Genomic DNA, 24252 nt, shown 5'->3' on the forward strand with positions numbered 1-24252 from the left:
AAGCCTGGGGAAGGGGGCACAAGGCTGCTCCTTTCTTCGTTGAAAGGAATCTTGCTGTTCTGGCCTTTGGGGGAGGAGGCAAGGATTCTGCTGTGACCATGGCCCTGTCTCAGATGTAGGAAAACTATCCCTGTGGTTCTCCAAGGGATGTGTTGAAGCTCTGCTGACAGTTTCCACCCCTTCTGCACCTCACCCGAATCTGTGTGTGTGTGTGTGTGTGTGTGTGTGTGTGTGTCCTGCTCCTTCCACCGACTGTGTGCCGTGTCCTCGCGACCACCATTAACACACCATCTCATGAGCCGTCACACGTGATCTCATGCTCTGTGCCCATGCATCGGGGTGGCCAACTGACATGTCTCAGCAGCTGGCAGATCGTGATCCTGCCCTCACTGCCAAGAGTCTGTCTGGTGCTGCCACTCCTCCCTCAAGGCAGGCCAGCACAGCTGGCAGAACGCCTTGATCAAGCTTCTCTTGCATGCTCAGGAGCCGAACTGCCAGGAAGCCAAAGAAGGAGCCCTCGGGCTGCCGCATTTTTAATCCCATCCTCAACCCAGCCCCTGCACTGAAGGCATTATTTTTCTTGTGTGTGACAAAATGGAAAAGAAGACTTGAGTGCAAGATACACGAACCGGGGTTTGAATCTCAGTCTGCCGCTTCCAAGCTGTGTGACCTTGGGCAAGTCACTCTCCCTCTCTGGGCCTCAACTTCCTCATCTGGAAAACAGGCATGATGGTGCCACCTTCCCACAGGCAAACAAAGTGACATTCAGAAGGCTCACATTTTACACCTAAAGTCAGGAGGTCAGGCGGAAATCACTATCATTGAAAGATCTGTAATAATCCACCGAGGAGAATCTACACGATTCCATGTATATGATAAGTCCTAGATACATTGAGTTTTGAGAACCTGGAAGATGAAATCAAAAGGTTGGAGGGGGGCAGGAAAAATCCAGCAGGAATATCTGTAGACATTTAAACCATTCTGCATTTAGAAATATCACTAACTTTGAATAAGATGTTAAGTGGAAAGAAGGAAGGAAGGAAGGTAGGTCACTAACTTTGAAAGAGGCAGCAGTCAGGAAGTTCCAGAGAGTACCCGCCTGGTAGAAGGGTTTCTGATGTCAGTCAAGTTCCTCTGGCCTTGACCTCCAGCCATGGTTGGAGAGTTGTCATGAGACCAAGCCTGATTCCAAAGATAAGTGCGAGGGCTGAGCCAGATGCCAGGAGCTTCGTCTCAGGACCCCCAAGACCTGTGTCTAACTACACCCCAAATTGGAACTCTTTGCTGACCTCCCTCTCCTTCCTACCTTAGGGAGTAAAGTCAAGGCCATAGCTACCATGTATCAAGCATCAGAATCCCCAAGGTCTGTTTTACAGATGAGGATGACAATTAGGGGCAGAGCTGGGATTCAAACCCCAGTGCCCCCCGACTCCAAAGCTCACAATTTCCAAGCCATTCTAAGACCTTCCAGCCCCAGAACCTCTGGAGAATAGGGGTTTCTCCAGCTCTTGGCAGTGACCTTCAGTGATGAATTTGCCTTTGGTCATTGACAACTTTCTGGCTGTCCTGCTACTTGGAAATTTGGCTTTCTTGGTGCTGTTGGGCAGTGCCGGGAGCCTGCCGAGGGCAGGGGACTGAACGGGGGGCTTCCAGATGGAAGGCTGGATGTCGGCCAGAGCCACAAGCCTGAGGATGCCCCTCCTGGTGCCCGAGCAGGGCAGGGGGCGCTCAGGTGTGTGTGCGTGTGTATGTGTGTGTTCTGTGTTCTTTCTTCTGAGGCCGCTTACGATCTGTCTCTCCTTCCGACGCCACCTCACCAGGAGCAGTACACGGTAAAGTTTTCTCTCTCTCCCTCTCTCTTTCTCTCTCCTTCTCTCTCTCTCTCTCATTTTGTCTCTCGTTCTCCATGCCCTGGTGCAGCTGTGTTGGTTCTGGGCCTGTTTCTATGGCCTTCTGTTTTTGCTGCCGTCCGTTGCTTGCAGTGACCAGAGCCCGCCCTCAGTCTCTCCGCGGGGAGGAGGATCCCTAAAGGGTCTTGGCCACTGCCTCCCACCATGACCAACCATGAGTCCAGTTCTTGGCAGAGGATAGAAAGGACATGGGGAAGCGGGGCCTCTGCAAGGTCTGATTTCAACAAGGCAGACGAACGTGGTGGGGCGGTTCCTAGAGTGGTAAGCGTGTGCAGACCCCGAGATGGGACAAGCCACACAACCAGGACTAGGGCTCTAAAAGGAGAAATTGGCCTCTCAAGGAACATCTACACTTTCAGCAAAGTCAGCTCAAAGTCGGGTTGTTTCTGTGAGCGCGCCTTGATCCAGCCGTTCCTGCATGCTCAGAACCCAAACTGCCAGGAACGCTCCTCACTGCCTCAATAGACAAGACTGTTTCTCAGCCTCACCTGAGGCCAAAGTACCTCATGGGGAATAGGGCCCCACAGGTGAGGCCAGGGAGTCCTTTTCAGAGAGTGGATATGCCCATGGGAGTCCTGCTTCCAAATGTCAGCCATTCAGTGCTTCGATTGTACCCGGTTCCACATACAACCTAGATGTCCACCTGCTTGACATTTTTTCCACCAACACATAGTCTAAACTTTGCTTCAGTTTTTGCTGGGAAACTAGATCATCCCATTACAACCAGTATTGTTAACCTCAGACAGAACCACGGCTGGAAAGGTGAATCCCACAGGCATGAAACAGTGACAGTGTGACTTGTCACATTCAAGCTGGCTTCTAGGAATTCCAGAGAAATTAGTGAGTGTTAGGGAGACATTACAGACCTCCTAGCACATCTCGGAGACCTTCCACTCTTACCAAAGCAAAAGGCCTAAAACATTCTTGAAGAAGAAATCGCTGGTTTCCCTGTGTGGTCTAATTATTTAATTGTGTCCCTGAATTCTGCCTCACATTACCTCAGTGACTCTCTTGACATGTGTCACTTCAGGGGCACAGTCTTGAGATAACAGTGATGACCTTGGCTTTAAAAAGGGAAAAACAGGTTGCAGCTGAATCCCGGAGCACAGCTGTGCCCTGCAGGATAACGTCCAGTTCTCCTCTTTATTCCCCCAAAAATGAGAGAAAGGACATCTAAAAGAAAGGTTGTTTTTGTGCCCAGATACCCAGACACATCGTGGTGGGGGTCCCTGGGATAGCTCTCCATGTGACCCACAAGGTAACGAGAGGGAGATGTTCACTGCAGGACCCTCAAAGAACTCTGATCTAGATCCATTCACGGGTGTCCTGAGACCACACGCCAGGCACATGATGGGGGCTGGGACAAGAACCAAGATGAAAGGGAAAATGGACACGTAGATGAATAAATCACAATTCAAACCTTTGAGGGGTTGTCTGTCTAAAGCCTGAAGCCAAAGACAGAAGCAAAGGTGACTGTGGAGCGGCAGTAGGGGCTGGTAAAACCCAGTGGCAATCGGGGAAGGCTGTCAGATAAAAGGACCATCTAACTTGGCTTTGGGGGCTGCGTGGTCCTGTGAATGGGGAGGTGGAGGAAGGGCATTTCTAGCAGCAGGAACAGTATGTGCAAAAGCAGAGGGAGACCAAAGAGTGTGGCTGGGGTTTGGGGTGTGTCACAGTCGATGGGAATGCAAAGGTAAAGGTAAGTTGGGCTAGATTTCCAAGAGCCTTGAGTGCCGTGCCCGAAGTTCCCACTTCTAGTAATTCAGATGCTCCGGAAGGATTCTGAGAGGGAGAGCGAAATGGTCATTGGCTTTGACCGCTGTGTGCAGAAAAGATCAAAGGAGAGAGAGACAGGGAGTGAGGGTGTGGGGGACTGGGAAATGGGTAATGAGAGTCCAGCATAAGATGGTGGCCAGGGACGATGATGGAGATGTTATGGGGGTAACCCATTGGGGATGGAGGACAGGAAGCTGAATGTGACACTTGGGTTTCTGACTTGGGCGACTGGGTAGATGGTGAGTTCTATTAACCACAAGACCTTGATGGCTGCACCCAATGCCCTCCTCTTGGGGGACCCACATCATGGCTGGTAAGGGTAGGAAGGCATCTGCAGGGGCCGTAGGGCAAAGGCTCAAGTCCAGTAGACCCTGGACTAAACCTCTCTGCAGCTCTCTGGAAAGACGGGCTAAGGGACCCTGGCAGAGATTCAACATGGGCATCTGATGTCTGGTCCTTTCCTTTCGTGTGGGCTCAAGGAATACTGGGGGAGGACCACATTAAGTATTTCCTGAATCCTGTTGAAGGAGCCCACCAAGACCACCCCCAGTCAGCATACAAGGGCAGCCAGCTCTGCTCTGCTAGGTCTGAGCACCCCCCTGCCATCCCTACAGCTACTCAAGCCTGGCCAAGTGGTGGAGGACCTTAACAAATCCTGAGACAAGAACCACAGAAGGCCATCCGTTGATTACCCCTTGAGCTCAAACATAACAGGGATGCTTATCACTTTTCCCCAGAAAGGGCAGGACTGGGCCAGGCTCCCCCCAGAACCCTAGGCCTGAGAGGGTGGGGGGGTCACTTGGAGTTGTGGGCCACCCACCACCCAGACTGACTTCTGCTCCCTCTCTTCCCCTCTCCGTACCCTAACATCCCTCCACAGTGGCAATAGCAAAGGAAAGGACATCAACACGATTAAATCCCTCCGAGTCCTCCGGGTGCTACGACCTCTTAAAACCATCAAGCGGTTGCCAAAGCTCAAGGTGAGATTGGGGCATGTGGGAGGCCTGTCTGGGTTGCCATGTACAGTTGGGCAGGTTGCATGCTGCTCAAGGACATGACATTAAAAGGGGTGCTGAGAACATCACATCTGTCATATATGGATATATTTATTATTAGAACTTTCCAGCAGATGGCAGTAAAGTGAGCTGATCTAACAAAATCTGTGTATTGTGACAGTTTTCCATTAGATGAAATGTCTTAAGGTGGAGATCCCTTTTCCTAATTCACAGGAGGACATCATATGGATAAAATAGGGCACAACCATAATGTGGGAAGCCAGAAACTGGGTTTCTGCTCCCACACAACTTTTTACTTTTCACCAGTCTGTTCTAGGCTCTATTATCTCCTGTTCCAAAATAGTATGAACCAGTATTTCCCAAGCTTGTCATTCAGGAGAAACGGGAGAAAAGAGAAGGAAATGCAACCTAGTCATTCAAACACACCTTTTCCACCGATGTTCCACCTGAGGGCCACCTGTATTATCTCCTACTTCATGTTAAAGTCCTCGCCTTTTTTTTTTATTATTTAAATGAATGTGTTTTCAAAGGAAATGCTATGCCAAGGTTCTCAAATTGGAACCCAATGTTAACAGAAGGTGAAACTAAATACATTCCCCCAAAAAGACACGGTTATTAAAATCTAGCCAAAAAGATTGCCTGAAAAAGGCTTCGGACATGGGTACTTGCTCTTCCCAGGTTAAAAAAAGACAAGTATCAGGGTTAGGTGCTAACAGTAGCAACAAAGCAAGACTTTCTCCTTCACCCGAAAAGACTGAAGGGAAAAGTGGAAAGTGAGTTACTTTGTTGCCGTGCAGTTCAGCACGACTTAGAGTTGGGCTCCTGCAGGACTTAAAGGAACGTCCTTTGTCGCCCAGGTGTGCCCCTCCCCCATGACTTTGTTCCTTGTGCTCCCAGATATGTGGCAGCCCTTTGAGCAGGAAAGCTTGCGCTGAAACACGTGCGATGCAGTCCAGCCCTATTCGGTGCTGTGGTTCTTCACCCTTTTCTGGGTGGCAGCCTCCTCCCCAAGCCTCCGTGAAAGCTATGCACTCTCTCCACCCACCCCCCGAGAAGGCTGGCCTGTAATTTACAGTGGCCTGGAGGACCCTTGCCCACGTGTGGTTAGGACCCACTATGGTTAGAAGCAGAACGGGGTGGGAGACGCTGCGAGCGGAACCCCTGTCGCCTTTGGGAGATGATGGAAAGATTCCATCTCACCCAGGACGGAATCTCCTGGGCCCGTGAGGTCAGCTCCCAAAGCCGGAGCGCCCCCTACTGCTCAGTGGGCAGAAGGAAGGGAGGGAGGAGGAGGGGCAGGGCCGGGGAGAGGGGAGGCAGGGACGCGGAATCAACGGGAAAGGCCTTGTCTGGGAGATGGAACGCGGGCAAACTGGCCACGCGTTGGTGCCACGGGCTGCTGGAGGCAGAGGCCGGGCAGGCCCGCGGCCCCTCATGCCCTCTCTCCTCTCCGCCCCCCGCCCCGCAGGCCGTGTTCGACTGTGTGGTGAACTCGCTCAAGAACGTCTTCAACATCCTCATCGTCTACATGCTGTTCATGTTCATCTTCGCTGTGGTGGCCGTGCAGCTGTTCAAGGGCAAGTTCTTCCACTGCACTGACGAGTCCAAGGAGTTCGAGAAAGATTGCCGGTGGGTCCCTGCTCTCCTCGGTGTCCCCGCGGGGGCGGGCCGGGGGAGGGGCGGGGAGGGGCCAGAAGCGCCCCTGGGCTTGGAAGCCCCCTGGACGTGACCCAGGTGTCGCCCGTTTGGGGCTGGAGTGGGAAGAAAAGGTTTTGGTGTTTGCGTCGCCGTGCATCGCTCCGGTCCCCACCTTTGTCGCGTGAGGGCTGTTCATACTCGTCCACGTTCCCTTTTTGGAAAACCTTTACCGGCAGATGGCGTTTCAGAGTGAAAATGTTTTGCGATTTTAGAAAGATCAAATTGTGCGAGTTACACATGGGACATCAGTCGCACCCTCAGCTGGGTCTAAGGCATCCCTGTAATCAAACCGGTTTTTTGTTTTTGTGTGTCTTTTTGTGTTTGTTTGTTTGTTTGTTTGTTTTCTGGGAACCATGCAACTGTTTGCACCAAATGGGACAAATGACAAGGGTGAAGAGCTTCACATCCAGTCTGGTCAGGTTTCATTGACAAACGAATTAGGTCAGAGGTGGACAAATTTTGTCTGCCAGGGGCCAGATCCTACATGCTTGGCCTCTATGGGCTCTACAGTCCTCGGCAACCCGTGTCCACTCCCGTCCTAACGCAGAGCAACCACACAACACGGGGACAAACGGGCATGTCTGTGTTCTTATTTCTAGAAATTAAAATTTTGAATGCCGGACAAATTTAATTTGTCACAAACGCATTCTTTTTCTTTGTTTTCAACCACTGAAAAAGGGAGAAAACCATTCTCACTTTGTGGACCATACAGAAACAGGTGCAAATTCGGTCTGCGGGTCATAACTTGCCACCCCTGACTTAAGAGAAAAGTGCTCAGTTTTCATAATTTTCTAGATTTTGGAGTCGTGGAGGAGAAATTGTAGACCAGAAGTCGCGCCATCTTTGGGTCAGCCTCGTGATAGAAATTGCTAAGCCTTTAACTAAGCTCCCTGTAAATTTTACCATCGCCGGTGTAAAACCTGACTGGGCAGGGAATGGCAGCCTCTTATTTTGGTGGCTGGGCCTTGACATTGGAAGGACCCCACACACTTGGCCACGTGTCTGGGGCTGAGCCTTGTGTCCTGCCCTAAAAAGGAGCAGCAGTCGCCCCCTCCAGCCTGAGGAACCCAGAGGTGTGCCTCTCTCTCGCCCTGCTCTCAACCCCCCAAGCCTGAGGCTCCCACCTGCAGGATGGGAAGTTTTTGTGTTGGAAGAGAGTGCTTGGTCCTGAGTCGGCTCGTGACCCCAAGTCCGGCCTCGTGTGGGGGTTTGTCTCCAAGTGGACACACACGGACGTCAGGGAGACCCATCAGAGGCTGCTGCCTGGGCTGAGGGACACAGTGGGGGCTGGTGGTCCCCTCTTCCTCTTCCTCTTCCTCTTCCTCTTTCTCCTGTCTCTGACTGCTGAAGATGAGTGTCCCCTTCTTCTGTTTACTCATGGCCCCCATTTTCTGTGGCAGTGGCAAGTACCTCCTGTACGAGAAGAACGAGGTGAAGGCACGGGACAGACAGTGGAAGAAATACGAGTTCCATTATGACAACGTGCTGTGGGCTCTGCTGACTCTCTTCACCGTGTCCACGGGAGAAGGCTGGCCACAGTGAGTGGCCCACCAGAGAGCCCCTTGGAGGAGCTGGGGGGGCCGGCTAGGGAGCAGGACGGGGGAGGGTCTGAGAGCCCAGTGCTGAGCAAGGTCTGGCTGAGGAGACGCTGCCTCCTGGCTTCCTAAGGTGGAGACCCTGCTAGGGGCGCGTGAGGGGTTGTCACCGGAACGCCAGCCTGCAGGAACCCAGCCCTCACTGGGCTCCGTCTGCCAGACCCTGATTGTGGAATGGGCATGGGCGTTGCTTCTAATTTGCAGGAAGGCTCCCCAGACACAGGCAGTCACCTCTCTTAACCCTTCCTGTGCCGGTGAGCGCAGATCTCCAGCACCAGGGTGTGTGGACATGACATTTCCCGAGTGCCTTTGACCATAGGATCATTCTTCGCCCAGAACAGGGCAAGGGCCGGGGTGAGGCTGAATCGTGCGCAAGTCCAGGGCTGGACCTGTCTTTACTTAAAATGTTGATATTTTTTTCCATCATAGGTCTTTTTAGCATTTGTTATGATTTGCTTAAATATTGCAGTAAAATGCTATTTCTCCTAATGACTGAGAGGTTTGGCACTTCCTTAATTTGTATCCAAAGCAAGTGCCTCACTCTCCTCACCCAAGTCCTGGTCCTCCTCCCAGAGGTCTCAGAAATGCAAGTTGACTCCAATGCGCCCTCATCATCCTCGCCTCCCTCCCTCCTGCTCTCAGGAAACACACCAGCCCTCATGTGCCTTTCCACCCACCCACACACACACTCAGTACCCACTTACATGGGGCCAGTGCTAGCCCATACGGCACCTTGGAGAAAATATTTTAGACAGCCCTTCCTCAGCAGACTTCACTTCCATCTGTCAGAAAATCATTGCAATATACTTAATGGTTTTGTTCAAATGAGGTATTTCATGGCCACCTGCCCAAAAGTTGTCATCATAAATACACAAATCTATCATGTCTACAGTATGAATGGCACCCCTTAGGCACAGAACCCTTGAGCAGTGCACAATCTGTGCAACTGTTCAGAGCAGCTATGCACATACACACCCACATTCATCCCCACTACCCCTTCTCGGCTCCCACCACCAGCTGTGCTTAAATGCCCCCAAACACACACTCATTTCTGCCTCCATGACCCTATACACCCTCTCATCCATCACCAACAACCTGGTTTCCCAACCCAACTTGGCCAGACCTTAGTGGGTGAACTTCAGGAAATCACTTTAAATGGCTAAACCTCAATTTCCTAATGTGCAAAAGGGAGCCAGTGGTAACCTCCCTGAGAGGATGGCCGAGAAAATAAATAAAATCATGTCCAGCACTTAATAACCCTTCAGAAGCGTTGGTGAAGGTAACTGACGCTGTTTTCGACCCTCCCCACAGACAAAGGAGGTGGGAAGATTTCTGGCTTTGTAAAGTCACCACAGTACTTGGCATCTGAAAACAACGACTACTCTCGTTTCTTTGCTGTTTTCTCTTAACATCTCCCTCCGTTCCTGTGACCCACCCACTTGCCCCCTCTCCCCACCCCACCCCTCACAGGGTCCTCAAGCACTCCGTGGATGCCACCTTTGAGAACCAGGGCCCCAGCCCCGGGTACCGCATGGAGATGTCCATCTTCTACGTCGTCTACTTCGTGGTTTTCCCCTTCTTCTTCGTCAATATCTTTGTGGCTTTGATCATCATCACCTTCCAGGAGCAGGGGGACAAGATGATGGAGGAATACAGCCTGGAGAAAAATGAGGTGCTACTTCCCGCCTGCATCCCTTGTTTAAAAATTGAGGACACCCCCCCATACACACACATACACACACACACACACACACTCACACCGAGGAAACAGGTTTTGGGGGCATCTGGGGAGGGCACAGCAGCATCCTGCAGACAGAAATCCATCTGCAGGGCAGCCCGTCCTGGGGTTCCCAGAGGAAAACACACCGACCGCAGGTGTCAGTATCAGTCAGTGTGGAATAGCTTTGCCGCTCCAGAATCTCGGCCCCAGATACCCACAAAGGGATTAATGGAGTTTTTGCTCAACACCACGTGTCTCGGGGGGCTCTGGTCCACATCGTCTTTACTCTGGTTACCCTCTGAGTCTCTGCAGATCAAGAAGAGAGAATGGCAAACCCCGGTCCAGTTTTTGTGCTGTGTGCCCAGAAGTGACACGTGTCCCTTCTGTCCACATCTCATTAGCCAGAGCAAGTCACACATCAATGTCTTATGTCAGTGGGGTGAGGGAGTGTGATCTCCCCGAGGGCAGGGTGGTGAATATTTATGAATGAAAATCCAGTCCTCCAGAGAGGACAGACCTGGCTCTTTGCCCTTCTAGAATCATCCAAGCTAGGCAGAGGACCTGAAATCCATCCTTCCTCTGCTCCGTTGGCCCCTAAGACGGAGCAGCCATTATTCCTCCCTCCCTCAAAGCGAAGGAGGAAAAGAAGCAAAATATTCAGTAGGAAAACCGGTCAGACTTCAGATCAGACTCTGGTTCAGGTTCAGGGTTGGCCCACTTGGCAGCTGTGCCACGTCAGGCAAGGGGCTTAACCTCTCTGAGCTTCTGTTTTCCTCCCCTGCAAAGTAGGGTTATTGAGAGCACCCATTTCCTGTGTTTGCTGCGGGGATTCGGGGAGGTCACAAGGGGCATGTTAGCGCACAAGATCAGGCAGACGATGACTTCTCAAGGAGCCGCAGCTGCTGGCAGAAGAAAGTGGTCTGGTGAAGGGCTTCCGGGAGTGGGGAATCCTGGCTGGGGACAGGCTCGAGCAGATGTGCCCGAGAGCCATGGCCAGTGAGATGGGGGGGGTGCTCTCCTACCCCCAGCCCTCACACCACCGGCCTCTCTCCTGCAGAGAGCCTGCATCGACTTCGCCATCAGTGCCAAACCGCTGACCCGACACATGCCCCAGAACAAGCAGAGTTTCCAGTACCGAATGTGGCAGTTTGTGGTGTCCCCGCCCTTCGAGTACACCATCATGGCCATGATCGCTCTCAACACCATCGTGCTCATGATGAAGGTGAGCCCCTAGACTGCTTAAGCCCCATGCGCGCCTGCCCGTCACACCCGCCCTCCTCTGGCCCATTGGGGCCATGTGCCCCAAGTTTCCCAGGCAGCATCACCACCGCAGAGCCTCTGTTCTAGCTGTTCCCTCTGCCGGACACATGGTTCCCACCCCTTGGCCTGGCCAGCTCCTTCCACTTGCATCTCCAGGAAGCCATTCCTGACCTCCCATGACTGCTCGAGGCCTGTCTTTGCAAGCACCCATGTGCCATATAAGTGTCGGGTTGCCCGGCGCTCTCCCCCAGCAGCCTGGGAGCTCCGAGGGCCCAGGCAAGTCCCAGTCACCCCTGAATTCCTGGGGATCAAGGAATCCTTGGCCTTAAGGGCACAGGAGGCCCTCTATAAAAGTCCAGGGGCTAAACCGAGGAAGGAGGCAAGGACCTCGCAACTCTCAGGGCCACGAAGCCTCTTCAGGGTGAAAAGTCAGAACGTTTCATCCTGTGGTTTGGAAACCAAAGGGCTGGGTATAAGCATTTAACTTTGTGCAAGGGACCAGCAATGCTCAGGCCTCAGTTTCCCCATCAATGAAATGGGGATGATCATAATAGCACATTCCTCCCGTCCCCGGGTGGGGACAAGGATTGAATGAGGACATTGAGGCAAAGACATGAGCACATCTCTCAACACTTCAAAAACACTCGATGTTTAAGCTATTCATTTTTGGATTGGCAAAAAAGCAGTGCCTATTTTTGCTTGAAACACTTCTCCATAAGCAAGTTCTTTTATGTTTTCATTGTTAGAATCATGAGCAGTTTCAAAGAGAAAGGAATAGTATAGCACAGCGCTTCTCGGGCTGCCGTGTGTTCACGGATCATCTGAGGGTCTCATTAACATGCAGAATTCGGTTCGGCAGATCCGGGCTGGGATCCTGACATTCCAAGTCAGGATCCCCCAGGATGCTGGCGCCGCGGGTCCCCAGACCCTACCCTCGTGAATACCTAGTCTCCAGCACCCAGAGGTGCCCATTGTGAGCACAGTTTGCTTCATCTACTTTCTCTGTTTTCTTGAGGTGAAATTCACATCACGTAAAATTAACCATTTCAAAGTGTGCGGTTCAATGGTTCATTCACCAGGTTGGGCAACCATCACCTCTCCCTACTTCCAGAACATGTTCATTGCCTCAAAAAGGGATCCCCCCCATCCCCATGACCAGTCACCCCTACCCTCTGCCCCTCCCCCAGCCCCCAACAACCACCAATCTGCATTATGTTTCTATGGATTTACCCATTCTAGACATTTCATCTATTTTTTAAATTATATAAATGATAGACACCCCGGTATTTTGCCCTTAAATTCTTCAGTATGTATTTCTAAGAAGAAGTTTTCTTACATATTCTTTTTTTTTTTTTAAGATTTTATTTATTAGAGGGGCACCTGGGTGGCTCAGTCAGTCAAGCAGCTGCCTTCGGCTCAGGTCATGATCCCAGGGTCCTGGGATCAAGCCCCGCATCAGGCTCCCTGCTCAGGGGAGAGCCTGCTTCTCCCTTTCTCTCTGCCGGCCGCTCTGCCTACTTGTGCCTCCACCCCCGTCAAATAAATAAATAAAATGGGTTTTTTTTAAGATTTTATTTATTAGAGAGAGCAGGAGAAGGGGGAGTGGGAAAGAAGCAGACTCTCCGCTGAGAAGGGAGCCTTATGTGGGGCTCGATCCCAGGACCCTGAGATGATGACCTGAGCCAAAGGCAGAGGCTTAACCCACTGAGCCACCCAGGTGCCCCCTTTTTTTTTTTTTTTTTGGTTTTTGTCTTTTAAATCTCTATCTTCCCCCATCCTTTTTGTTCCCCATGCTGTTGACTTCTTGAGGAAACCAGATGAGTTGAATGAAAATGGTCGCTCCCTGGGTGCGTTGGTTTTCTCGTGGGGAACTGTAACCTCTTCCTCTACCTGCCATGTCACCTGTAACCTGGTACTCAGGGCTAAAGGTTATAAACTTGAACCTAATTAAACAGTTTGGGCAAGAAGAGTTCAGAAGGAGTCAGAATAGAAGTTACCTCTGGGGCGGGCTGCTGACTGGAAAGGCATGAAAGGAAAGGTTTGGGGGTCCTGGGGGTGTTCTTAAGTCTTGGGATGGGGAGTGATCTTATGGGAGTTCACAGGTAAGGATTTAAAGAGAGAGAGAGATCTGAAGGGAAAAAAAAACCACACGCACACAGAAAGTCCTGCAGAAAGATGCTACAGACGTCCTCCTGCATCCCACCAGGAGAGCCATCAGGCAGGCAGTCCTAGGATCTGGGATGCTAAGGCAGGACTCAAGAAAGTGCTTGTTTTGCTATGAAAAGATTAGCCTAGCCCACAGAGGGCTTGCCTGGGGCCTGGGTCGCCTCCACAGGATGTTGGGAAGCCAGTGCCCAAGTCTCACCTGCCCCGGGACAGGATAGTCGCAAAGCCGCCTGCCTCCCCAGCCTCCACCCTGCCCGCTGACTCCACTGTCTTTCCTCCTCCCTTCTCCAGTTCTATGGGGCCTCGGTGGCTTATGAAAACGCACTGAGAGTATTCAACATCGTCTTCACCTCCCTCTTCTCTCTGGAATGTGTGCTGAAAGTCATGGCTTTTGGGATTCTGGTAAGCACGGCCTTGGGGCTAGAGCCGTGGGTTGTAGGGGATGCCCAGAGGGGCACTGGGTGCTGGGCGTTGGTCTCCCCACCTGCCCCAGGACCCCCAACCCCAGCAGTGGCATGAGCATCCCTCCAGGGCCCGCAGACCCCAGGGAGGTGTTTGCACACTTGCCAAGTGACACCAACGAGACCCAACATTTGAGGGCTCTTGGGTCCTCTGCGCGTCCTGGTGCAGTCATTCCTCGAATTGATCCAAAGCGGCGGGCATAATTACCATTCGCTTTAAGGAAAGCAAGATCCAGACAGGCCAAGTCCATGGCATTCCAGCCGTTCTAAACCACAATCCACAGAAATACGTACATTTTACAAGGGAGGCAGCAGGCAGACATCCAAACACAATGGAGATGATTTGTGCCCTTGTTGTGTGTCCTGTGCCCTAAACTGTGTGTTCCACTGATGGCCCTGCCTTTCTTTATTTTTTTTTAAAGATTTTATTTATTTATTTGACAGAAAGACAGAGATCACAAATAAGTAGAGAGGCAGGCAGAGGGGGAGGGGGAAGCAGGCTCCCTGCCAAGCAGAGAGCCCGATGCGATGCGGGGCTCGATCCCCCCGAGATCATGACCTGAGCCAAAGGCAGAGGCTTAACCTACAAAGCCACCCAGGCACACACACCCCCGCCTTTCTTTTTTAAATGCAGTCTGGGCCCCACTAGCTTGCCTTCATCTCCCACTAATACAGGAGATCTTAGCGGAGGCCCATTGATCCCTAAAGAGATCCGTGGATGCCGCTGGGTTAGGGTCGGGGTGGGGAGTGTGTGTGAAATCAGATGGGGGAAAAAAAAAACCACATCTTTATTTTTCCACAAGCCGCTAATCAGACTTTCACATTTCCTTCCATCTTGAAGGCAGACAGCCCCCTGCCGTGTTACCCTCAGTACAGCTTGGGTCCCCGATAAAAATCGGACATTTTCGTGGGGCGTGATAAGAGATCGCAGGCATCTCCAAATTTCTTTTATGTTTATCCTCGCTTCACATGCTGGTGACTCTCAAACCTATAGCTAGAAGTTATGTAGTGTGTTAACGAAGAAGTGCATTAATTAATTAGATCGTTGAAAAAAAATACCGTGATCAGCGTATTTTAAGAAAAGAGGGGCGCTTGCCATCCTGGGTATTTTGTTTTATGCATTTAGAAAGCTTCCTCTAAGAAGGTCTTCGCAGGGAGCCAAGGAGGTTCAGAGCCAAAAAAAAAAAAGTGAAGAAAGCCTAAACTGGTGGGGTTGTGTGTTGGGGTGACTTCAAGAAGATCCCCCAGTGAGTGGCCGAGATCAGACTCAATACAAGATGGCTCCCTCCCCACCAGCCACCGAGTCCACCTCCCTGAGGAGAATGGTCTACAGTCGGTGGCCGCAGCCAGGCTCTCAGTGGGGTGGAGGCTGGCTCCTCACCTTGGCTTCCTGAGGTGGCAAAGAGTGTCATTGTTGGGACCAGAGAGCCCTCAATTCAGATCACATCTGGGCTGTGTCACACCCCCCCCCCCACCATCGCGAGGGCCTGTCCTCTTCCTCTTCCTCAGAAGAGCCCGTGCAAACCCCGGCACAGATCAAGTGTGTCTGGATAAAGCGAGGGTGAAGCCTGGCATGGAGTGTCCCGCAAATGCCGGGAAGGGTCACAGGAAGGCTCGTCACCCCCACCCCTTCTCCTCCACGGCAGAGGCTCCTGACCCTCTTACCTATTAGGACCGCTTGGGGAGATTCCTTAAAGTTGAATGGTGCCCCCGAGGCAACCGCGGAAGTTCAGATTCCCTTGGTCAGGTGGGAGTCCCAGAATCTGGGACTTTTAAGACTTTATTTATTTACTTGACAGACAGAGATCACAAGTAGGCAGAGAGGCAGACAGAGAGGGAGGGGGAAGCGGGCTCCCTGCTGAGCAGAGAGCCCCATGCAGGGCTCGATCCCAGGACCCTGAGATCATGACCTGAGCGGAAGGCAGAGGCTTAACCCACTGAGCCACCCAGGTGCCCCCGGAATCTGTATCTTTAAGAAATAGCCCAGGCGAGTCCAAGAGACAGCCTGGGCTGTCAGGTCCTGTGCTGAACACCAGGCAGGCGGGGGAGGCACCCTCCATCCTGAGCAGTGGCACCAACTCAGCATTGCGGTCCGGGGGTTGCCACCAGGATGGATGGCAGGACCGGGGGGTGGGGATCAGGTTCTGGCGTGCCCGCATACGGGTGCAAATCCTGCCCCAACTTCTTTCTAGCTACCTGACCTCAAGCAAGGCAACTCTAGAAACAGGAGTGCTGTATGCCAGCCTCCCAGGGCTGAGGGGAGCGTGGTGTGGGCTCAGGCACAGGACCTGCCCAATGCAGCTGTGCTGTGCAGTTTCTGAATCCCCAGTCCATCTTTTGGTAATGAAAGTGGCTCTGCCCGAGGGCTGGGGCTCTATCTCCCCCACCCCTGACCATCCCATGGGGGTAGAGCCTCTCTCACCAGTTTAGATGAAGCCCCAAGTTCACCATGTGCAATTTAGGCGATGGGGGGAGCTTTCTAGTCCAGGGGCTTGAGGCCTGTGGCCAGACACCTAGAAAGTTGCCTTCACTGGGACTCCCCAGAACACAGCTTGAGATAAGGATTGAGTGCAAGGAATTTATCTGAAAAGCCCAGGAAGTTCAGTTCAGTGGGGGGTGGGGAGTGAGGCAGGAACCAGAAGGCAGCCAGTACAGGGTGTGTTATGGGAAACAGTTCCATTGAGGATCAACAGGAGGCAGCAGAGAGCACATACTTCACAGTCCTTTCACTTGAGGAGAGGAGAGAGCTGGGGTATTTATCCCCCATTGCCCCTCGGTCAGAGTCAAGGGCTGCTCCCTGGGGAGCTGTTAATTTCCCAGCAAAGTTGCAACCCGAGGATGCCCCTGGGCAGAGTAACTGAAGGTGTGTAGTCACAATATGAGGGGAGGTGGTCAGGGCCCTAGCAGCAACTACGAAAACACCAAAAGGACCAGTAGAACCCGATTTTCTTTCAGCGGAGTATAAAATAGCATCCATTCATTGAGCACCTACTGTAGAATCAAATTCACGCTTGCATTCACATTCCTGATCTGATTACTGTTATACCCCTGGCTTCCAGGAGGGGGCTCTAAGGCCCAACCAGTCCAACTCCGAGGACATTTAACTCTCTCAGGCTGAAAGAGTTTGATCTTGGAAAGCGCAGCTCCAAAGCCTGGGTTCTTCTCTCTGAGGCAGAGGGGCTGCCACAGGGTCAGACACTCAGGGGAGGACCTGATCCCTCAGGATGGGGCCCGAGCCCATTGCTGGCCTCTGCTTTGTAGGATGCTGGGAAGGCCTACGTGTGGTGTGGGTCGCCCTGAGCCTTGAGAGCAGGGGTGTCTGTTTCAACCAGACCCTTGGATTCAGACAAAGGTGCTGCTCCGTGTAAGCTCAAACCGTGGGGAACATTTCAGCATTTTCACAGCAGTGTGCTGTCCCTGTGTGATTGATTGAGCCAGCACCCTGCCCAGAGCTGTGCCAGTCAGGATAGATCAAGTTTATGTGCAGAAACAAACAACCCCCACATCTCAGTCACTTCGGTCAACAAATGTTTTGTTGGCATTCAGCAGGGAGGGGGCTCTTTGCCTCATAGTTACACAGGGACCCAGGCCCACAGAGCAGCCGCCACCTGGAACATGGTCACCAAGCCCAGGGTTAAAAGAGTTTTGGGGAGTCCCACACTGGCCAGGAGGTGGCTCACACCACCTCTGCTCAAAACCCATCAGCTGCAACTACACGTGGCCCCACAGAACCACGAGGGGGACCAGGAAGTGAAGCCTGCTGTGTGCCAGGAAGGCCTTTGTGCCTGTTACTATCTCCCTGTTTCAGATTAGGTAGTAGAAGAACAGAGAGGTTAAGTCACTGGCCCACAGCCGCACAGCACGATGGTAGCAAAGCGGGGATATGAACCCACAACCCACTCTTAGCGAGCGTGCTATAACGAGTGGGGTCTTGAACACAAACTCTGGACTTACCCAGGCCTGGGTTCAAATCCTGATTCTTCACGTCCGTGCTGTTCATCTCAGATGGGCGAGTGGCCTCACTGAGCTTCAGTCGCCTTGTAAAAAATGGTTGATAGTCCTTTGCTCCGAGGATCTATGTGAGGATCCCAGTGACCTCATTTATAAAGCATCTGGGGTGTCAGGGAGCTGTCAGATGTGTCAGAGGGACAGGCAAGCCCACAGGGTAGCCCTCTCTCTAGCAGAGCTGACTCGGGCTGCAGAGGCCCCACTCTGGGGCCGGGAGAGCTGTGCAGTCCCGGGGAGGGGGAACTCAGAGGAGATGATACTGAGCAGCCCACACGGCATTTTGCCATTTGAATGACCGTAAGTGCTGTGGGCACTTGGGTTGATCGGCATCTGTTCCCCTAATGTACCCCGGGGCTGGCCGTGGCAGCCAGGCGTGGAGCCCTGCGTTGGCATCCCTGTCTTGTGGGTCCCCATTCTAGAATTATTTCCGCGATGCCTGGAACATCTTCGACTTTGTGACTGTTCTGGGCAGCATCACCGACATCCTCGTGACGGAGTTTGGGGTAAGTTTCCCGCCAGCTTCTCTCCGGGTAACTCCTGGCTGGGTGGAGAACGGGGGAATCTTCCAGAAGCAGCCGTCCCAAAAGCCACAGCTGACTGGGGCCAGCACTTGACCGTGACCAAAGAGGGAGAAGTGGGGACCCCAGGGGCAAGGGCAGCCCCTCAGAAGGGCAACTTAGGGAGACGGGGGAGCCCAAAGCCACAGTTCTGGGGCCAGCTCTGCAGCGTGAACTTCCCTGCCTCTTGGCTGTTGATTTATGAATATATAATACGGATGAGTGCATTGGAACAATTAAAAGACCACAAGGCTGAGCCCTGCCCCCAAACACCACACCGTCTTGGGGACCCAGAAAGAACCAGCTTCAAGTCCATTCTGGTTGAACTAACCACCTTCTGGTTCATGGGGGGAGGTTTAGGAGGGAGCTGTGGCCATTGAGCCAATAGGGGACACCACTGCCAGGGCCTTAGGAAGGTCCCCAGGATGTCCACCCTCTTCCATCCCCAGGCTTGGGAGACTTGTGACTTGTGGGGGTCTCTGGGCTCTCTGCGGTGGCCCCACAAGCCACATCGTCCTTCCCCCTCATCTGAAAGACTCAGGGCCCCAGAGCTCCTATCTCAGACCCCTTCCTTGGCCATTTTCTAGTGAGCACAGGCTTGGGAGCCCTCAGGAGACTGGGGGGGAGGGCAGGAGATACTCACAGGGAGAGCAAAAGGACAAAGACTGTTGGAGCCAAAGGCAGGGCGGGGGGCATCAACCTCATCATAATAGCAATAAATATAATGCCTGGCGAGAACGGCACACTTAGATGCATGACAGGTGCTGTGCCAAACGGTTCACGTGAATTAGCTCGTGGTACAGGTCAGGGGGTCGGGACAGAAAAGAATTCCCTTGCAGGATTCAGCTGAAGGAATCAGAAAACAGAGACCACTCATAGAAAGGAGGCGAGGGAGACAGAACAGGATGACAAAGTGCCCAGCACAGGGCCACCATGGGGAGATGTTACCTGCCCAGGTGCTGAAGCTGGGAGGAAATCCGAGCTGGAAGGGGGAGGGGCCACTTACAGGAGCCAAGGGCCTGGAGGGACAGAGCCCCTGCCTGAGAGGAAGGCCAAAGTAGGCCCAAAACACTGGGAGAAATACCCAAGCCCATCTCTCCTCCACCCTCCATCTCCTGCCAGCGCCTCCCATTAGCCAAGCCGAGCCAGAAGGGAGCCAGAAGGCCAGGGAGCCCGGGGGGCAGGGGTGGGGGGTGGGTTCGTTGAAACCTCCAGGTACCAATAAGAGATCCATCAGGCTGGACCCCAATGGCCCATCCTCTAGGCTGGCAGGATAGGGAAGGGCAGGTGGGTGAGGCACCGGGCCCCCAATTCAAGAACATCAGAACTAGTACAGTGATCAAACACCCTCCCTACCAGCTGTTCACTTCGGCCGGCTGGCATCGCCTCCTCTCATGTAGAATGGGGGCAACGGCTGCAATTAACCTCACTGGGTCCCTGCAAGGTCCACGTTCACGCATGCATTCAGTAGGCGTTCATTGAGCGCCTGCTGCATCCCAGGCATTGCTGTAAGTGCCCGGAAACCGGAGACCGGGAACAAGGCAAAAACAGACAAGAATGCCTGCCCCGCCCCCAGGGGACTGATGTTCTAGGGAGGGAATCGGCAACTTTTAACAGGTGTGAGCAAATCCACGTGAAGGGTTTGGCACAGAACCTGCCAGGAAATAGATGGTTCCCAAATGGTGGTTACTGTTATTGCTATTATTACCGTGAAGGTATTTGGGTCCTCGGTATTTGGGGTTTTGGCCAACCAGCTCCCTGGCCCCATCTCCCTGGGCCCCTGAGTTAGAATCATCTGGAGGGAAAGATAGAGGGTGGGCGTGTGGACCCTTCTAGGATGTTATCTTCCCAACCTGCGGGACAAGGAGCCCACAGCCACCCCTTTCTGCCTCCCAGGTAAGCCCGCTAGGTCAAGCCAGAGCTCAACCAGGCTGAGGCAGGAAGAGCCAGACCCTCGGAGAGGCCAAGTCCCCGGGGTTTGGGAGGGAGAGGGCTCGGGGGACCCCCTGGGCCTCAGCTGCCGCCCCCGAGTGGCCGGGTGACGTGGGTTTGCCCTGCGTTCAATGGATAATGACTGTGTTTCTTGTCTTGTCTCTTTTCATGCCTGCTCTTTAAACTGTATATTGGCACAACGCCGTCTGAAAAACTCATCCAATCAAAATGCACTATGAAATTCATTTGTTCATCCATGACGTGGTCTGTGTGTTCATACACCAATGACTATCTCCCAACCCACCACCCCCACTCCCCGCCCGGGAACCGAAACCCATTGGTTTTTTGGCACTGGTTACAAATCAACCTAAAAAACGCTGAACACGCCTCCCAACTGCCCCCGCCCGCCCGCTCCCCCTCCATCTTCAACATCTGCATCTAGAATCCGGTTGGTCTTACTTCTTTCTGAAGTCTAAATGCCTTACATTAACTGTGAACGCATCTTCTCGCGTCAGCACTGCACGTCCTGCCCTGGGCTTTGGACTTGGGTTGCCTGATCCCCCTCCCCAGCCCCCCTACCCCATCTCTCTGTCTGTCTCCCCAGCCCCCTCCCACTCCCACTCCCTCCTCATTCCAACAGCCCCTCCTTCCCTCCCTCCCCTCCCACCCCCCTTCTCATTGTTTTTATTGGGTTCTGAATTGGGGTTGTCTTCATGGGTTGGTTTACGGCTTTTGCAAAGAGAAGACTGGGTTTGCCCTGCGTAATGCCTCCCGCAAGATTAGTCAGCTGGCTGGGTCTCCCACGCCGTCCCTTACCCGCTTCCCTACCCTCTGAGCCCTCAGCCAGCCACTCATCGCTCCTGTCCCCCTGTTCAGCTTCATGGAGCCTAGGCACTGGGGATAACTCACCCCACTCCAGGCCCGTGGGTTTGACTGGCTAAGACGTCAATTTCCAAGTCCAAGGAGGAGGTCATACACAACGTCGCTGAACCCATGTGCCCTCCCCCCTTTCCAACACCCACACTCTCCCCCTTACTCTCTTGTTTGGGTGCTCTTCCTCTCTCTCCTCTCCGCTCCAAACATATCCATGCATACCTGTCCCTCTCTGTTCCTCCCTGCACACCCACGCTCCTGCCCCAGCACACACCATCTCCATCGCTCCCCCTCCCTTCCTCTTTGCACACTCGCACACTCCTTGCACACTTCTCATTCTCGTAAATTCCATCTCCTCCTGCCTCATCCCCACCATTTCTGCGCCCCTTTGAAGGACCCCCCTGTACCAGGATCCCTCCCTCCCACGCTAGCAACACCATGTGCGCTCATCCCCCAGACAATTCATGATTCTGAATGTGGTGCCGCAAGCGGAAGTGGGCTGAAGGGGACACCATCGCTGCCACCCTCTCACCTAATGCCAAAGTGAGGTAGCCAGGCATTGATCAAATAACCACTCTCAAACCCACCTGAAAGTACAACTGTGTTATGAACTAAAGGATAAGCATTGTTAACAAAAGAGGGGGAAGAAGAGCGTTCGAGGCCCAGAACAGCATGTGCAAAGGCCCGGTAGCAAGAGGAATCCTGCAGGCGTCTGGGTCTCCAAGTGAGGGGGTGTGGGAGCAAAGAGAGCGAAGGAAGGCTGACCCAGGGAAAGTGAAAACGTCAGGCGGGGATAAGCCCTTGGGGCCTTGTGGAAGCCTGAGAGGATTTGGAGCAGATGGAGCTATGGAAGTGTGATTAGACAAGATGGTTGAGGCCGAAAGGGAGCAGCCAGGCAGGGGGCTGGGCCAGCAGCGAGCACCAGGATCCCCGCGAGAGGGGACGGGCCACCTAAGCAGGGGCTTCTCCAGGACCTGGGGATGGGTTGGGTCTGGGCTGGGGGAGAAAGATACCTGGAGGGATCTGAGTCTGGCTTGAACTGGGAGACAGAAGTTAGGGAATGCCAGAAGAGGACGAGGTTGAGGGAAGAGCACAGGTGTAGACATAGAGTTTAAGGTGCCTTTAAGGGCACCCCGGGAGAAGTCAAGTAGGCAGGTGGTTACGGGATCTGGGGCGCAGGGTCAAGGTCGGCGGAGGTGTGGTCTGCAAATGCTAGGATTTCTCTGGACCCTTCAATGGCTGGTTCTCGTGTCTTCCTGAGTGTGACAAGCCTTCCCGGGCCTGCGTCCCACCCCATCACCCTTAAACCAGGGAGCACAGGGCACGCTTGGAGGAGAGCACAGCTGCTCCTTCCTGGGCTGTGGATGGAAAGATGAAAGCTAGGAAGAGGGAAGTCTCCAGAAGGTCTGCGAGCGCTTGAAGGACTTGATGCAGAACCAAGACGACGACGGAGGGGTGGATGAGGGCACACAAGTACCTTCCCCTGCCCCACTCCCTGGACCTCTCTCATCTCCACCCCTACTTCCCCCATGTGTCTCCTCCCTCTGCTCCAAGAAGGGCAGCATGCTCTCTGCACGCGTCCCCCTGCGAGACCCCTTGCTTCTCCTGCATGGTGGCAGGCTCCCGCCGCTCTACCCTGAGTCCCCGGAAGCTGCTCCAGGCCCGCCTGCCTTTGCATGCTGGGCAGAGTCCACATGTTATGACCCGCCCCGTGAAGGGATGGCTTGTACTCTGGGGATGGTCGGGAGGGGCTGGGGACACCTGGGCCATCGGCCCCATTCCCAGGTAGAGCTGGGAAGCCAGGCAGGGCTGGGAGTCAGGTCAGCTGGGCACGGGGGGCGACTCTCAGCTGAGCTGGGTGTGGGAGCTTGTTCAGGGCCCCTGGGAGCTTCTCACAGTGGTTGGGCCCAGGATGGTCAGGATAGGCTCTCCCAGTCCCCTCCCCCATCTTAGAAGCCCAAGGGCCAACTGATGGGTCCCAACCGAGCATCCTAGACTTTGCCAACCAATCCAGAGCCCCCCCCCCCCGTCAGCCCCAGAAAGTCCTTGAACTCCCATCCCTGCTTCTCAGCTCCCAGGCCAGACCCAGTAGCTGGGAAGCCCCCAGAAGCCACCAAGTAGGATGCCCATATAGAATTCATCAGCCGAGCTTTTGAGAGCAAAAGGACTGCTGTGACTGTCAGGGCAGCCTGTATGGTCACCCCTGCCGCATGTGAAGGGTGAGGGCGAGGCCAGTGGAAATCTTGCTACATGGCCCATGTCTAGGGCTCTCTAGATCCCCTAGAGCAGAGCCCGGGTAAAGGTCCTCCCCCTCCAGCCTGCGGGTGGGGTGACCAGCGGAGCTTTCCTGGTCTCCCCGAGGCGGGGGTCTCACACCCCATTGCCTCTGGCATCGAAGCCCGTGCCATAGACCAGGAAAGCGGGTGCCATTTCTAGAACGTGGGGGACCTCGGCAAACTAGAGGGCCCATGGCCCACTAAATGGGGGCCGCCCTATCTAAGACCCAGCCAACTTTTACCAACCTGGAGGCAGGTCCAGAGTTGCCAGAATCACTAGATTTCGGGGAGACGTCTGATTTTTAAACACTGGCAATCCTTCTTAATCAGAACAAAACCGCTCAGGCTCAACGAGAGAGCTTCGCCAGTCACATTTGGTCCGTTTGTGACTTTGAGCCACGTGTCCCCCACCAGGGACCCTGAGGCCCCAGCAGGCCAGCCACCCCTCCTCCCCGCCCCTGGGGGGGGGGCAGCCAGGGGCCCCCCTCCCGCTGCTCTCCTGGCTCCCCTCCCAGCTGACCGCTCCCCCGCTTCCCTGGGGGTTTCTCCCGGCTTGGGTGGGAGGAGGTAGAGGCAGTGACTAGTCAGGGGGTCTTTGAGCAGAGGCAGGGTCCACGCAGGGAGGTCCTGGGGGCAGGGACGGCCCCACCTCCAGCACCGGCCCCTTGGTGGGCCTGGGCTGTTGGCGAGCTCACCCACCCACGGGCGCTGCGTACTTCCTGCTTCCCGCAGGCCTGGTCCCGTGCTACTCCACCCAGCCCCAGAAGCTGAGAAGCCATCCCTGAGAGGGGGGAAAAGGGCCCCAAATGCATCTTCTCCGACTCAGCGGGCAGCGAGGACTCGCCCTGCAGCCGACCAGCCCCAGCTCCCTCCCGTCCTCCCCATTCCCGCTCGCCAAGGGGGTAAGAAAAGATGCTCTTCCGCTTCTCCGATTGGCTCGAGCCGCTGCTCCTCTTGGCCGTGGGGTGAGGTCAGGGCGGGCAGGAGCGGGTGGGCAGCTCGGC

General features: G+C 53.9%; 1 protein-coding gene across 4 annotated transcripts in view; it reads left to right on the forward strand.

The window, feature by feature from the left end:
- CACNA1A (calcium voltage-gated channel subunit alpha1 A) overlaps positions 1 to 24252 on the forward strand; it is a gene marked incomplete at its 5' end in the record, with an annotated part of 211930 nt that overhangs the window by 160324 nt on the left and 27354 nt on the right. For all 4 annotated transcript variants that reach the window (XM_080796328.1, XM_080796331.1, XM_080796329.1 and 1 more), the window contains 7 exons: positions 4567 to 4666; positions 6171 to 6331; positions 7801 to 7938; positions 9466 to 9667; positions 10773 to 10937; positions 13433 to 13543; positions 18030 to 18113. In XM_080796328.1, coding sequence (XP_080652454.1) covers positions 4567 to 4666; positions 6171 to 6331; positions 7801 to 7938; positions 9466 to 9667; positions 10773 to 10937; positions 13433 to 13543; positions 18030 to 18113 — 961 coding nt within the window. The remainder of the gene's footprint in view (positions 1 to 4566; positions 4667 to 6170; positions 6332 to 7800; positions 7939 to 9465; positions 9668 to 10772; positions 10938 to 13432; positions 13544 to 18029; positions 18114 to 24252) is intronic.

The sequence above is a fragment of the Martes martes genome, assembly GCF_963455335.1.
Source record: "Martes martes genome assembly, chromosome: 1".
Classification (NCBI taxonomy): Eukaryota; Metazoa; Chordata; class Mammalia; order Carnivora; family Mustelidae; genus Martes; species Martes martes.